General features: G+C 37.5%; 1 protein-coding gene across 1 annotated transcript in view; it reads left to right on the top strand.

The window, feature by feature from the left end:
* QSOX1 (quiescin sulfhydryl oxidase 1) overlaps positions 1 to 15774 on the top strand; it is a 60479-nt gene that overhangs the window by 21785 nt on the left and 22920 nt on the right. The window contains exons 3-6 of the mRNA XM_026703298.2: positions 1481 to 1529; positions 2874 to 2976; positions 7313 to 7403; positions 10735 to 10880. Coding sequence (XP_026559083.1) covers positions 1481 to 1529; positions 2874 to 2976; positions 7313 to 7403; positions 10735 to 10880 — 389 coding nt within the window. The remainder of the gene's footprint in view (positions 1 to 1480; positions 1530 to 2873; positions 2977 to 7312; positions 7404 to 10734; positions 10881 to 15774) is intronic.

The raw sequence follows: 15774 nt of genomic DNA, 5'->3' as shown, positions 1-15774 counted from the left end.
ATAATTATGTATAAAGTTTTATTTTATGTTTTTAAATTTTGAAAACTAAATAAAATTTAATAATTGTTTAAAAGAAAGAAAGAAAGAAAAGAGAAGCTTTATAGATCCTTACAAGGTATTCATGTAGATGTGCTATGAATTTGGGAAGAGACGGGAAATATTCCAGAATGCTGCCCCTATCATAAGAATTAGGGTTTGGGAGGGCATAAAAATACCTTGAAGAGACAGAATTTATAGTGACAACTGTTTGGCTGATTTTTGGCCAAATATGATAACGTTAGGAATTATCCTTTCTCTGGAGTGTATAGAAAGTTTTCAGCTAAAATTGTAGCTATGAGACCATGTTCCTGGGGACGTGGGCACACAAAATGTGAAAAACAAGGAAAGAACCCCCCCAAATTCCTTCAGCTCCCTGATGGTTCCTACAAAATGATAAATCATAAATTGTGTGTTGGAAAACTACCACGGTGAGGTTCACAAACACACACACTAAAGCAGATCAGAGATTTGTATGGCTTAAAGCTGTGTGTGGAACCAATTACTGGTTCATCTGATCCTAGCAAGTTTATATTTCTGGCATCATCTTTTAATACAGCAGCTACATGCAGCTACACGAACTATTCTTTCATCTGGTATTTTTGCTAAGAAATGGATTATGTTTTTTTTCCCCTGGGAATGCTTTTCCAGTTCTGTCATTACATCTTCCCTATGAAATGACCAACATTCTTTGGTTGTTCCTCTGGTGGTGAGAATGGGGTATTTATTCTGGATTTGTGGGAAATGCCCAATCTGGCAAGGAGGAGGAATCAAGTGGGGAATAATCTATGAATTGTTTGCAGTTGCAAGAGATCCAGGACTACCCCCGTCCAACTTCCACCTTGCCTTCCCCACACCCAAATTCCAAGAAACAGCATCTGTTTGTTCCCAGAGGAAGACAAGCAGTCTGGGGAGAATCCTGTATTGTGGGTAGAATTGTTTGAACTTGAACGCCTCGTGTGTTGATTGTTGCTTGGGCCTGACAGGATCCCAGAACAGAATTCAGTAGAATTGAAAGAGGCATTTTAATTTTAATTTAATTTTAAAATAACAATTCACAGGGATTTTAAAAGCAAAGCATTATATATACAATAGTTTAACAAAAAGACAGTTTTTAACAGAAAGATATAAATGGATTGAATCATTGATTAATTGATAATGTGACATCAAGTTGGTGTTGAATTTTAGTGACAACATAGGAAGATTTTCTTCATGATGATCTGTTCCTAATCTAGTTTTTCAGATCTTCCAAAAGTGAACAGAAAGGGAAGATATCAACAAAAAACTGTCTTGGTCATTTTCTTCCATCTCAATTTATATACTTCTCTCCCAGCTTGTAAACTGATGGGTAAGAACTTCAGATTACAACTGGATAATTGTGTTTCTTATCATACTCCAAAAGCAACGTTTAAAAGCAAAATCTAACTGGTTTATTTCTTTCCAGTTTTTCAAGGTGTCCTCCCAAAAACCTGAGGATGGCGTACAATTCAACAGTATGTACCATATACAGAATTCTTGCCAGTAAAGTGGCAGTTAAATAAATTGTCTCTTTCATTCCTTTCCTATACCTCTTGTTACATATTTTATTTGGGCAAGGCCTTCTCAAATCAACAAATTGGGACTTCCATTTCAGGGTGCCAAAATTCTGTATCCAGATAAATAATATGGGTTATTATAGGTAAATCAGAACCTGATTAACTTATTTAGAAAAGAACATATGGCTTGACTTTCTCTTGTGGATTAATTCAGGGCTTAACCTTGTTCAGAATAATATATGCTTTCTTTTTTGCTTTAAAAAAATAAACTATAACCAGTTGTGGTTGGGTTTTACGTTTCCAAATAAACTGTGTGAGTACTGGCTTATTTTCTGCTTACCTGGATGAAGATCTCCTTAAAACCTAAATATTATTATCTAATATTATTATTAAGGATAACCAAGGAGTGTTTCTCTTGGAAGAAACTTAAGAATCTGTAATAAGGTATTCTCAGCATGTTTGTTAGGCTGCAATATGGACCTGCCATAGTGTAGGCAAATCATTGAATCAAAAGAAGAAGCAAAAAAGCAAAGCGGAAAGTACTAATGCGCTGCTGCATGAAGAATGCCTCCAGCAGACTGAAAGGCCAGCATCTAAGTCTTCTTATGAACTCCAACGGATGCTGTTGATTGTTTCTTGAACTATAAGAAGGTCAAACAATTATTCCTTCTTTATTGGTGATACTTGTTAGACCACATTTGTGAAGTACTTGGTCAAGAGAATTGCTCAGACTCTCTGTGGAGGAAATCCCTTTCAGGAAGTATTGTACTCTGGAATGAGCCATGTAAGAACTAAGTTGGGTGTGGCTCCATGGCAGAAGGGTTGTGTTTGAGTGGCTAGACTCACATTTACTTTTGCCCTTCCATTCTCAACTGAAAATGGAACTTGATGGGGATACAGCAAGCATAGAGAGATATTTGCTGGGACAAATGAGCTACAGGTAATTGGAATTCACCTTCCTCTAAGTAGCTGTTCAGGGAGGGAAAAATGGCTCGGTTCCTGTTATTCCATGTTTAGAGGTTTGACCTTGAAAAATCTATAAAGATTATTTGCATGATGTGATCATTTCCAGCGTACTCTCTCTACATGGAAACAATTGATAAACTAATCAGAAAAAACTGGAATCCTGACATTTAAGCACTTGGAAAGCATTTGTTGGCAACAGTCCCCAGTATAATCAGGTGGTAGAAGCTGCTGTGACTTTGCCCATGCATGGTATCTTCTGGGGTAACCTGAATTATCTTGAGTTATCTTGACTGGTTGACTGGGATTTCACAATGATATGCTTCCTTTCCTGTACAGAGTATGAAAAAACCATTGAGTCTCTAAGAGGGACCATAATCACTTTAATGGAGATACATGGAGATACATGGCCTTCTGCCAGCCCACCTTTGCGCCCAACAAGGTAATTTGAAAGGAGATTGTAAGACAAACTATCCCTTTTAAGTATCAGTATGCATGCTGTTCGTTTTTCCTTCAACTCAACAGAATATGTAAAAGGGCTTTGGACTCTGAAAACTGAGCATTTAAATTGCATTAGATATTCAAAGTACTTCATTACAACAATTGAATAACATAGGATAATGTTGCTCTGCACACTTAGCAGACTGAAGGTATCAGATCCCTACACCAAAAGAGATTGTAACCTAAAATCATTGATGAGAAGGATAATAGAGAAAGGGAAAAGAAAGTAGAGGCTGGGGCTACAGTGAATCAATGTGAACAGATATACCAGTAACTGGTTTGTGATTTGTACTGCTAAGTGTGTGTATTATCTCTTAAAATATGTATACACCTTCCATGTTGAAAAATCATGGATAATATTTTAAATTCAGCTATAAAGTCACTTGACAGTGGGATGGATGGCATATAAGTTTAATAAATAAGTAAAATAGAACATAAAAAATCAGAATAATGTATATCTTTAATTAAAATCTGTACTATGCTGCGTGAATTGAAAGTACATGATTAATTATTTGTGACTATCGATCTTGATAAAATAATTTCTAACAGTTGTAGAAAAATATTTTAAAATATTAGATATTGTTTCTGTTTTCTGAAATGTTTCTAATATTTTCATGTTGAATTAATTTTTGAATAGTAGTAGGAGATGATCTTGAGATCACATTATCAAGTCAGAAGGCTACAGGAATTGATGGAATATTTATATAAATATTGCAAATCAGTAAAGGTTTTAACCAAGTTATGGGGGCAAATATGGACATAATATTTACCAGATTGAAGAGATCAGTCTACATATTGAAACCAAAGAAAGGCGACTTAACAGTGCGTGAACTATCACACAATAGACTTAATTTCACATGCTAGTAAAATAAATCATCCCACACAGATTAGAGCCCTACATGGAAAGAAAGGGGTGTGTCAAATGTTTAAAATGACTTTAGAAAATGCCAAGAAACCCAAAGAATTCCAAAAAGAGGTCAATAGGTTTTTCACTGATTACCAAAATGCCTCTGATTGTGCCAGCCCAGATTCTTCTCTGCCTTGTGAAGGATTACTGTAGGAATAACACTGTAGCATTGCTTGTCTTACAAAGGAGATAGTGTCTTACTTCTGCAACCCAAGTTATAATTGCCTTTGATAAAATCTTTATTCAGTATGATGATCTGCCTGTTTGTTAATGACTCTGGGTGGTTCAAAATACATGAAACAATATAAAAAGAATATCATAGAGACAACAGACAATAAAACCAGGCTCCAAGAAAAAAAAGGAAGAGCAAATAGCAAACCCCAAACCATCTTACCAGTGACTAATATCCAGGAAAGGAAGCACCAACTTCCCTAGCCCTGGGTTTGGGAGAACAGCCATAGTCTCATAAAATAAAACAAGTATGCCCTTAACTAAAAAAAGCCTTTGTCAACAACGGGCAGTCAATTGCCCCTCTGTAATTGGTTACTCAATTAGTTATATAGAACCCACACTTGGGGTGACATTCTGTGGCCTACCCAAATGGCATGTTCTTTTGTGCAGAATAACTTAGCTTTCCTCAGACTGGTACCTCCCCTCCAATATGTTGAATTAAAATTTCCATCTTCCCCAACCAATATGTTCTTAAGTAATTTAGTAGTTCATCATCAGGGATGATTTCTACATTGTGCTGAGCCCCAGGAATGAAGAAAGGAGGGGGTTTCCATTCAAAGATTCTGCAATTTTGTCCTTTGCTGACAATTAATAGTCTAATTATATTTGTAATTTCTGGTTTTATTTTGTGGACAGAAATATCCATTCATAATACACTCATATTCTCTTGTAAGGAATTGAGTGATTAGCGGAACTGACATTTCATTATTTGGTGTTGTATGTTTTGGAGATAACCATCAGCTTGCAATTTTAAAATATTACATATTATTCATTTTATAAAGTTTATAAACAATGACTCAGTAAATGATGTGTAGTTAGAACAGTGCTTCTATAAACATTGAAAGACAAGTTATAGCTTATAGTATTTGAATATGTGTTGTAACAATTGCTCATTTACTGAATCATTGTTTCTAAATCATTATGAAACTTCTACACACCTATCAAACTTCTTTATATATATAAAGTAGAGTTTGAACATTTCCTGTGGTTTTCTGTTTCTTGACATAATCTACCTTGAAGACCTGACAACACATTGGGTAATCAAACCTATTGTTTTCTCATTTAAAAATAATGTTTATGCATTAGAGCTGATAGTTCACTTGGAATGTGTGATGAGTTGTTTGGTTTTTTTTGGTGGACAAGGTTTAGAAGAATGCAAATTTGTTGAAGTGGGAAGGAAGGAAATCGTGGGCAGACATCTTACTAAAGTCTGCCTTTTTTTGCTTGACAACGGTTTGACACAAAAATGTATTAAAATGTGATTATAAGACTCCTGTAAGGATAAAGCCTAAAATGACTTGAATTGGACACCTAGACATGGGAGACATATGAGATTGGAGTTTAGCTGGCTGTGTGTTATCTATCTTTGCCTTGCTTTTGATTCTGGAATTAGAAATAAACTTAAAAAACCTCAAAACTATTATTCATAATTATATAAACTGATTATGTCTGAAAAAGCATTACTTCTATTCTCTTGGAAAACATTATAGGTAGTCCTCTACTTATAACTACGATTGAAACTGAAATTGTGGTCACTAAGCAATATGGTCATTAAGTGAGTCATCGTGTGACCAGACCCAATTTTCTGACCATTTTTGCATCAAGCAAATTGCCCCAGCCATTAAGCAAATCACATTGCCATTAAGTGAATCACACAGTTGTTAGGAAAATCTGGCTCCTCCAATTAAATTTGCTTGTTGAAAGCCAGCTGGGTTGATTGCAAATTGCAATCATATGACCACAAAACATTTCAACTGTCAAAAAAAAAATCAAGCCAGTTGCCATTTGCCTGAATTGTGATCAGATGACTGCAGGGGTGGTGCAATGGTTGTAACTAAGAGGACAGAAAAGCTGGAGACCAGGAATTCAACCCCCATTTTAGCCATGAAAGTCAGCTGGATGACTTTAGGCCAGTCATTCTCTCTCAATCCAACACACCTCACAGGGTGGTTGCTGTGTGGAAAATAGAAAGAAGGTGTGTTGGATGTGTTCACCACCTTGACTTATTACTAAACTAATAAAAGATGCAAATATATAAAAGCAAGCAAAAGCAAACTTTGAATTGTCATTAAATTAACAATTACCTTGTCAAATCAAATCAAATCAAGTTTATTATAGTCAAAGACCAGAGACCAGAACAAATAAAAACACTCAAGGAATATTCAGTTAAAAAAATTATAGAATAAAGTAATAAATAACAGATAAAATACTATAATATCAACCCTTAAACTGTGCGGCCCATAAGTCATTCAATACTAAAATGCAAAAGAGTAGTAATGCAAAAGGTTTGCAACATCAGTTGTGTCAAATAGCTATGGTGGATTAAATAAAAGCAAGCAAAAGCAAATTTCCAGCTGTCATTAAACCAATTATTACCTTGTCCAAAGGAAAAAGAAAAGAAAAGGGTCCTAATTGCCAGAGGACAGTGGTTTAGAAACAGTGGTTTTCCCCAAAGTTAGGATGTGCTTTTTTCCTTGCCCTGGCTGTATATCTTTAAAAAAAACAACCACCCACCAGAAATAATATTCTATCTTGGTTCTCTGTCCCCAACTCCATAACATGCCTGTCACTTGTTTCAGGACATGTTGTTTTTACATTTCAATGTAAAAATAATCTTAAAATGAGATAAATCAGACCTTTTCAATGTGGGTACGCTGTCAGTCAGTACTGGGTGATGAATGCTGGGAGCGATATCAGTACAGTGGGAGGATGGCTATATGAAGAAACAGTGGCGAAAGCCCTAGCTAGATTTTGTGGAGGTGGACAATTTGCACAAGAATGTTACTTTTGATAGTTGCTCTATATCTCTTATAATACCTGTTCTCTAACAAGTACAGATGTAACAGCTGAAACTTTTTCGTATCGCTGATATATCTGTGCTAAGGAATGATGTTGCTGCTGTATTTGGAAAAGAGGAAATAGGTCCGATTTTTAAAAATTTGCATTCCTATATTCCCATATAAGATCAAAAATCCTGTTAGATTAAAAAATGTATTGCTGTCCCCTACATTCAGGAAGAATGCTCATAAATTGGTTGGGTAAGAGATCTCCTATAGCAGGAGGCAATGGGCAACTAATTTTGCATAAGAAATGTTAATCTGTGCTTGGAACAGTATATAATATTCTTCCTCTTTTTCAGTGTGACAGAACTTCGTGATTTCTTTCTGGTAAACAACGTGACTTATTTGGCCTTGATATTTGAGAAGGACGACTCCTTTCTGAGCAGAGAGGTGAATCTTAATTGATTGTTCAACATACACATCACAGTCAGTATTATTATTGTTTATTAAATTTATATCCTGCTTCTCTACACAGAAAACTTTGAGGCCTCTAACCTAACATTAAAATAAAGACTTGAAATTGGATTAAACCTTTTAAAACACAGGTAGATTGATATCAGTGTGAGTTCAAATAATATGATATTTGCTTTAGTGCAAATTAATACCAGGTTGTGTTTAATGTGATCACGTTAACGCGAGGCTATAGCTTGGGCAATTGAAACGTACACAGGTGCATTTGCCGTTGGGGTTTTAGACGCTGCTAATCTTTGTGTGTGCAAAATGGGAAAAAGGAAGATTCTGTCAGAAGAAAACAGCATGTTTAAAAAAAGAAGTGGTTTGTTATTACCTTGGAGCAAAAATTTGATGTAATTGAGGACATGAATGTGGTTGTAGCAATACTAAAATAAGATATATTGAAACACCCGTATACCTTTTTTGTTTTTATTTTGTTTTCTGTAACTCCTCTGTGATTTTGTTAACCATAAATCTTAATTAAAAGTATATTACTTTATGCTTTATTACAATAATTAATTGTTGTTTAAAATATTTCACTGCCTATTTGCTGATTCACTGGGCTATATGGATGGGAAGTAAAGCACAATCAGACTTGTAACATACTGCTACATTGTGCCTGGGAAATAATTGATAACCAATTACAGGATTTTCTACACAGGTACAGTTTTGGTATTAGGTGTCTAGTAGCGCCCTGTGTGCTGTATTTTGCACTAAAATTTCAGGACACTCTTGAAGGCATGGCAGGGGTCAAATGACTAATGGCTCATTGGGATGACCTTTAATCAACCTGACCAGGAAACCTGCCCCAGATGAGTTTTTAGAGCACGCTCTGATGCACAGTTAAATAGGCTAATTAAACATCATTATGTTGTTATAGATCTATAATTTTTGTGGAAATAAATAAAAAGTACTGTATATTGGCTCTTCCTTCCTGTTCCTTACTGGAATATCTTATATGGGTTAAGCACTCTGTTTGACATATTAATTTAATCCCTGATACTATCCACAATAACTATTCTAGGGATATTTCCCCATCTCTACTGGTTAATTGTCCTGTGAAGTTTTTGGTGATTCTGAGTTTGATTGTTGCTTTGCAGATGTTTCATTACCTGACTAGGTCATATCAGTGCTAGTGAATGAGGAGTTTGCTCCCTGTTTATATGCAGTAGCTTGCCTGCCAGCGTTGGTGGGGGTGTGATTTTCTCCTTGGTAGTTTTACACACCATTCAAATGAGACCATAAAAATGCTAAGAAGGAAATAAAAAGAGCAGAGCACTTCCTTCTCAGCAGTCTGCACCCAGATAAGCAAGGATTTTGTTGTTGTTGTTGTTAGCTGCAAAGTCAGACTCACTGAGAACCCATGGACAACGTTCCTCCAGGCCTTCCTGCCCTCTACCATCCCCCAGAGTCCATTTAAGCTCACGCCAATTGCTTCAGTGACTCCATCCAGCCACCTCATTCTCTGTTATCCCCTTCTTTTGCCCTCAGTCGTTCCCAGCATTAGGCTCTTCTCCATTGAAGAGTCCTTCCTTCTCATAGGCGGCCAAAGTATTTGAGTTTCATCTTCAGGATTGGCCTTCTAAAGAGCAGTCAGGATTGATGATCTCTAGGACTGACTGGTTTAATCACCTTGCAGTCCAAGGGACTCACAGCAGTCTTCTCCAGCACCACAGTTCAAAGGCCTCAATTCTTTGGCTCTCAGCCTTCTTTATGGTCCAACTTTCACAGCCATACATTGCAACTGGGAAAACCAAGCAGGGATTAACACCAGGCAAATAATCATGAAAAAAAGAAGACCCTAATCAAGGAACTGCTAAGGAGAACCTTTGCCCCACCCCCAATACTGTATATAAATAGGGAGGAAAGCCCACACTCACTAGCACTATTGATTTTGTCTAGTTGGGTACTGAAATGCAAACAACCAAGCTCAGAGAGCTCCAAGGTTCCACAGTTTCACCTTGAACTACATGTGTTCTCTTCTATTTGTCCTGTGTTAGGTCAAGTTAATATTTCTGGAGATATTTGTTTTATAGCTTTGGAGTGCTTCCTCTTCCCTGGCTGGTGCTTATTTTATTAAAAATAACCGCTATGCATATGTGCATATGTGTCCAGATACCATCTCTTGACAAGGTTAAATTGAAGGAAGCAAATGGTATAGTTCACAGAACATGTTTTCTCAATATGATTAAACAAAGTAATTTTTAGCTTCCAATTGGTTAATCTCCTATGAAAGAATTTATTTTACATAATCCGCCCCCACAAATGAAAGGAGGAAACCAGGATAATGCATCTGCTGGTTGGCTTTTTTCATTCAAGGTGACAGGGATATCCCTTTTATTTCTTCACAACAATTACATTTGTATGGTAAATTAGAATATAATCTCTTTTTATAAACTGTATTTCCAGTTAAAGTAAACATGGATAACATTGACAATAGGATTTTGTGAATTTGACCAGACTTTTGTTTTATTTTTTTTTGACAGACTAAGCGTGAATTTCAGATTTAAAATTAAGTAGGGAACATCAAAAAGATATTTAATTTAAAATCTAATATACATGTGAAAGGATGTAAATTCTGATTCTAGCAGCATTGACATGTGGTGGCAACACAGAAGATTTCTCCATGCATGAAAAAGTGTGGATGAGCAGCTGCTGATTTCAGCTCCAAGCATCTTAGTTATTTCCCTCCCAATATCTCTTTTTAGCTGCCAGTTTTTCTAAAGATGGAAGAATCATTTGTTCTTCGAAAGAGGAGAAGGTGGAACTAACTAATGGACATCCATTATGTTGCTCGTGTTTTTATGTACCCTCTGGCTTTCTGTGCCTATTTATTTCTCAAAGTCTGAACAGAAAGACTTCTACCATGCAGTAAAAAATATTTATAAACATAAACACAAAGATTACGCTAAAAATCTTTAATTGTGTAATCATTACGTGGAGTATATGTAATGGTATTACCTACCTCTTTTCCAGTTCAGGATTCAAAGGAGGCTTTGGCAATGGATATATCATTGCTAAAGAAATAATAATGGAACATTCCAAAGAATGTGTGTGCCTCTGATTCATCTACAAATATGTAACATGATACTGTTTAGATGTGAATAACTTGAAAAAGATCAGCAAGACTTCATTGGTAGTGGTTCGTGAGAATGAGTGAGAGCTGCAAGAGAGTCTTTCAGAAGATTAAATTTTTGAATAGAGGAGGAAGAAGGTAACTTCTTGTGTCCAGCTGAGCAATATTGACTCATGCCTTGTTTGATTCTAGGTAGCACTGGATATGTCTCAATTTGAGAATATTGCAGTAAGGCGAGTCCTGCAGAGCAATGAAGAGCTAGTGAAGCAGTTCAACATCACTACATTTCCATCGGGCCTCCTTGTGACCAATAATGGTTCTTGCAGAAGCATCCCTGGGTGAGATGTTATCATAGTCACAAAATCCTCCCTGTTCTGTTTTATCTAGTACTGTTGGTAAAATACATAAATTCTTGGTCACTCATGTTCATTCTCCTTGAGTTCAAGAATTTAGGTTCCTGTAGCAACCCAGAGAATTTTTTGTGAGGACTTTCTATCCAATTCACGATTTCTTTTACCTATGTTACAAAAATTGACTGTCTATTCTTAAATTTTGTTTCATAATTATTCATGTAAGGAATTTGCAGAATATTTATATTTTGGGGATTCTCGGACCAGTTCCTGTGTGAGGGATATTATTTAGAATTTATTTTTATTTTATTGTTATTTAGAAGGGGAGCTTATGAAATTTACAGGTGACACCAAACTTGGGGGAATTGCTAAGATTTTGGAAGATAGTTTCAAGAATCAGAAGGATCTTGACGGGCTTCAGCAATGGGTCCTGTCCAATAAGATGAGGTTCGGTGGTTAGAAAAATAAAGTCCTGCATTTAGGCAGGAAAAACCAAATGCATAGGTATAGAATAGGTAGTACCTGGCTCAACAATAGCAATGGAGAGAATGAGGTGTCCTAGTGGACCACCACTTAAGTATGAGCCAGCAGTGTGCTGCAGTTGTCAATAAATAAATAAATACAGTCCAAGGCTGCATCAACAGGGATAGCATCAAGATCACAAGAAGTGATAATACCGCTCTATATTGCGCTAGTGAGGCTATACTTGGAATACTGTGTCAAGTTCTGATAGCCACAATAGAAAAAAAATGTGAAGATCCTAGAAATAGTGCCGAGAAGAGCAGTAAAGATGATAAGAGGCCTGGAGGTTAAACCACATGATGAATGGTTAAGGGAACTTTGTATGTTTAGTCCAGGGGTCTTCAAACTTGACAGCTTTAAGATTTGTGGACTTCAACCCCCATAATTCCCCCTCCACTCATGTTAGCTCAGGAATTCTGGGAGTTGAAGTCCACAAGTCTCAAAGCTGTCTAGTTTGAAGACCCTTGGTTTAGTCTAACAAAAGGAAGTATTAGATGAAATATGACAGCTGTCTTTCAGTACTTGAGGACCAGTCACAGAGGCTGACTTATTCTCATGAATACCTGAGGGAGGACAAGAAGCAATGGGTGGAAGCTTTTAAAGAGATATCATACCTGGAACTAAGGAGAAATTTCCTGATAGTAAGAGCATTGAACCAATGGAACAGCTTATCTCCCCAAGTTGTGGATGCTGGAGGTTTTCAAGAAAAGATTGGACATCCAGAATGGTAATTAGGAGACCAGCCTTTGGGCAGTGGGTCAGACTAGAAGACCTCCTTCCAATCCTATGATTCAGGCATTGCAGAAAACTGCAACAGGATAGATTTGTACAGAACCTCTGTGATCATTGTAGTAAGAGATCAGCCTGTTATATCTGTATTCGTTATAATTCAGACAGCTGCATTGTCAAAACCTGTTTTCAGCCAACTGTTTGGGCGTTCGAGTGTTTTTATCTGCTAGCTGGGTTGGAAATGACGGAATCTCCACTGATGGGAGTTTCTTGTTGTGCGTGAAACAAAAAAACTGGATTTTTCTTTGGGGTGTTGCTCAGAAAGAAATCTCCTGGGATATAAAGGATTTGTGTATGGAGGGTGTGGGTATGGGATATGTCTTGTTAATTTCTTACAAAAGCATTTCAGGTGCTGTTATTCCAGAGAGGCAAGCTGTGTTCTTGTTATTGCATCACACCCAGACCATAATTAGAATCCTCTAAGGCAGCAATATCAAACCTGGTTCTGTATAGATGTGAGGAACTGTGCCTCCAATTACTATGATAAATTTTTGACTGTGGTCCTGTAGTTTAATCTAAGTCTCCCCCAAACTAGACTTGAGCAATGTGTATGCCACGTGTGGCCCCACCCATTTGTGGTAAACTCTTGTATCCTTTAGTATCATGACGCGAGACCTGGTATATATTGGATTAATGCCATCTGATCTACACAGTTTCTTGTCTTGTACATTCCTTCTTCCGCCTAATGATTTATATACACTGACTTTTTTGTGGTTAGCTGTACATGTTAGGAGATTTCCTCTGAAGATAACATATAATCCAGCACTACTTGTACTCACTATCTAAAATAAACAGTTGTAACTTTTAATGCTGCAGTGTAATATGTCAACACAGTAAATTATTAATTCATTGAGAATCTTCTTGAGAAAAAAAGTGATTCCCTAGTTGTGGACCATTTAAATTTGAACTCCTATCTCTTTGCATAGTAGCTTGGAAGCTGAATTTTGGGGCACAACTTAATAGACATCAGAATGGTACCTTTTGATATATTCACCAACTGTAAGTTAAGTTGAACAACTGAATTGTGTATCATTAGATTCCTTTTAATTAGCATCTGCAAAATTACAATACATAGAAAGACATAACATAGCTGGTTGACTCAACTTGTAAGTGTCCCAGCTGTTTATGAAGCACCAGACTTCTTATTTCAAATGGGCCAATGAAAGGAATGGGAAATGGGCCATGTTTTTTTAAAAAAATATTTTCTCTTTCCCATATTCTTGGTTATTTTTTCTTCTGGATTTAAACTGCAATGATTAAATACTCAGAGTTCCTTTCCAGATTTCCCCATAAACCTGACTGTAAAAAATATGATTTCTGTAGTAGAATTGTCAAAGTCTGGAATGCCCTGCCTGATTCAGTTGTCTCAGCTACAAATTTTCACAGTTTCAGTCACAAATTGACTTCCGTGGACCTTACTTCATACTTAAGTGGTCAGTAGAGGGGGAATGCATAAGTGCACTAATGTGCCTATCGTCCCTATCATTGTATTTTTATTCTCTTGTTGTTGTTTGACTAATTCCAATAAATAAATAAATGTTGAAAACTCTCTGAGAATGTCATGCCCCTGGTGGAGACTGACTCTGAGGAAGAGGAGGAACAGCCAACAGGGAGTGGGAGTGTGGCTCCAGAGGTGGTAGAGGAGGCTGGGGAAGGGCAGAGGCCGGCTGAGTAGTCAGAGGAGGATCCAGGCCCATCCCCTATCCATCCTAGGTCACGGAGGGAGGAGAGGATCAGGGAAAAGCGAGGTCTACTCAAGGGGAGATTACTATGATTGTCCTCGTGGCTTGCAGGTGGGAGCTATGTATATAAGTTTGCAACTGCGCAGTAAAGAATTTGTAGGAGTCAATTTAGTGTTCACCTTGAAAGCATCTTTGCTGGCGTTCTTCCAATGGACTCTCCTTGGTTATTTTCCTGGAACGTATGATTAATTATCTTGGCTTGCTTCGGAACTCTCATCAATGTGGTTTGTTTTGGTTTTTTGTTTGCCTCATTATTTACTTTTATGACTTTAAACTGTGCCTAATAAAACAGTGAAGTTAAGCTGAAGGCCTTACTGGAATTTAATGTATGTTTTGGGTTTGGGGTTATTTTGAGAGACTACGGGTCATCACAGAGAACATGGCACAACTGGGAAGGCCTACACTGACTATTGCAGTGAACAAGAACATTTATGTTTTTTTTAAAAGTGTGTTGTTAGGTTTTTAGAGCCGGGCTTTTAGGGGCTCAGGAATGAGAATCAAATCCTTCAACTTCATGCAGTAGCAAATCCATAGTTTGTGCAGGTCTTTCAGCTATGGAAATAGGTGTGAACATAGGACTTTGCTGCTTTCGTCCCTGCAATTTGTGCCCCTTTTTAGACATAAGTGCCATCAAGAGATCCATGGTGACTGGGGGCAGGGTTTGCATTGCATCACTTTTGACAGCTTTGCTCCCCTTAAGATACTGCCGGCTATGGTTTTATAAGGCAGTGATTGTTTTGTTATTCAGGAAGGTAATTCCACATTGAACCCAGTAGAATTAGTGACTGAAAATTACTCATGCTTATATCACTGTAACTAAGCATCCTGGTCCACCATGTATGAAGCTGGCATAAATACTCTTGCATTAAGTGGACATCTCCAGGCCATGTACCTGATGCTTCAGAGGGATTTCAACTCCATTCCCATTTATCCATTTTCTTGATTTAGAAACCATTTACTGGTACTACCTTAATTTCACCAGGATTCAGGCACAGAGTATTGATCCCCCTTTTAGTCTATTATTGCTACTGGGCATTGCCCCAAGCCTTTCCCCATTCTTTATCATGACTTCCAATGCTTTACGTAGACACAGTATTAAATAGCATCAAAGTACCTTGTGTTTTTCTCTGGCAAAATTATCAACTGAAAAATATTCATCCGGTGTTACCTTTTGTGTTCAGCCTTGGAGCTTGTGATTCTCTGCCTAGTTTGCAGAAGGGAAGTTTTATTTCACATTATTTGGAAACAGAGATAATTGAGTGTGGTCTTCTGAAAACCTGGCAAGTGATCAACTATGTTCTGACCTACCACCTCACACCCACCCAGCTGCTCATCTCCTCCACATGCATTTCTAATTGCAGAAAAGTTCATTAGAAGCCAGACAATGGCTGGTTCTGAGATGCTGGCAGAGAACAATGGAACCTGTGCTTGGACCCTCTGGTGAATTCCTGCTATTGAATAGTGCATTAAACCACAAGCAGATGGTCTCCCTCCTCCCCCTCCCCTACATCGCTCTTAGCAGATGATTGATGTCCACCTGGCAGTGAAGGCATTAGTGGGATGGGCAAAGGGGCATGTTGGCACTGTTGATTTCCTTAGCAAGAGGTTTACAGATGCGACAGCATTACTCACTCCTGGACCGGAGGGGAATAATTGGTGCACGTGAAATCTGTATGTTTTCTTCTGGGGTGAACTAACTGGAGTGAGGTAACTGGCTGGCCTAGAGGCGGTTATTTTGCTTCTTGCCTGCCAGCTTCACCCAACAGGAGAGGCATTGTTTTCCTTGCTGCAGAACTGGCAGAGAAGAGAATTATTTGTGATTATGCCGA

Source organism: Pseudonaja textilis, chromosome 3 (genome assembly GCF_049901715.1).
Source record: "Pseudonaja textilis isolate UNSWEBS1 chromosome 3, rPseTex1.2, whole genome shotgun sequence".
Taxonomy (NCBI): domain Eukaryota; kingdom Metazoa; phylum Chordata; class Lepidosauria; order Squamata; family Elapidae; genus Pseudonaja; species Pseudonaja textilis.
This window is presented reverse-complemented; position numbering and strand designations above follow the sequence as displayed.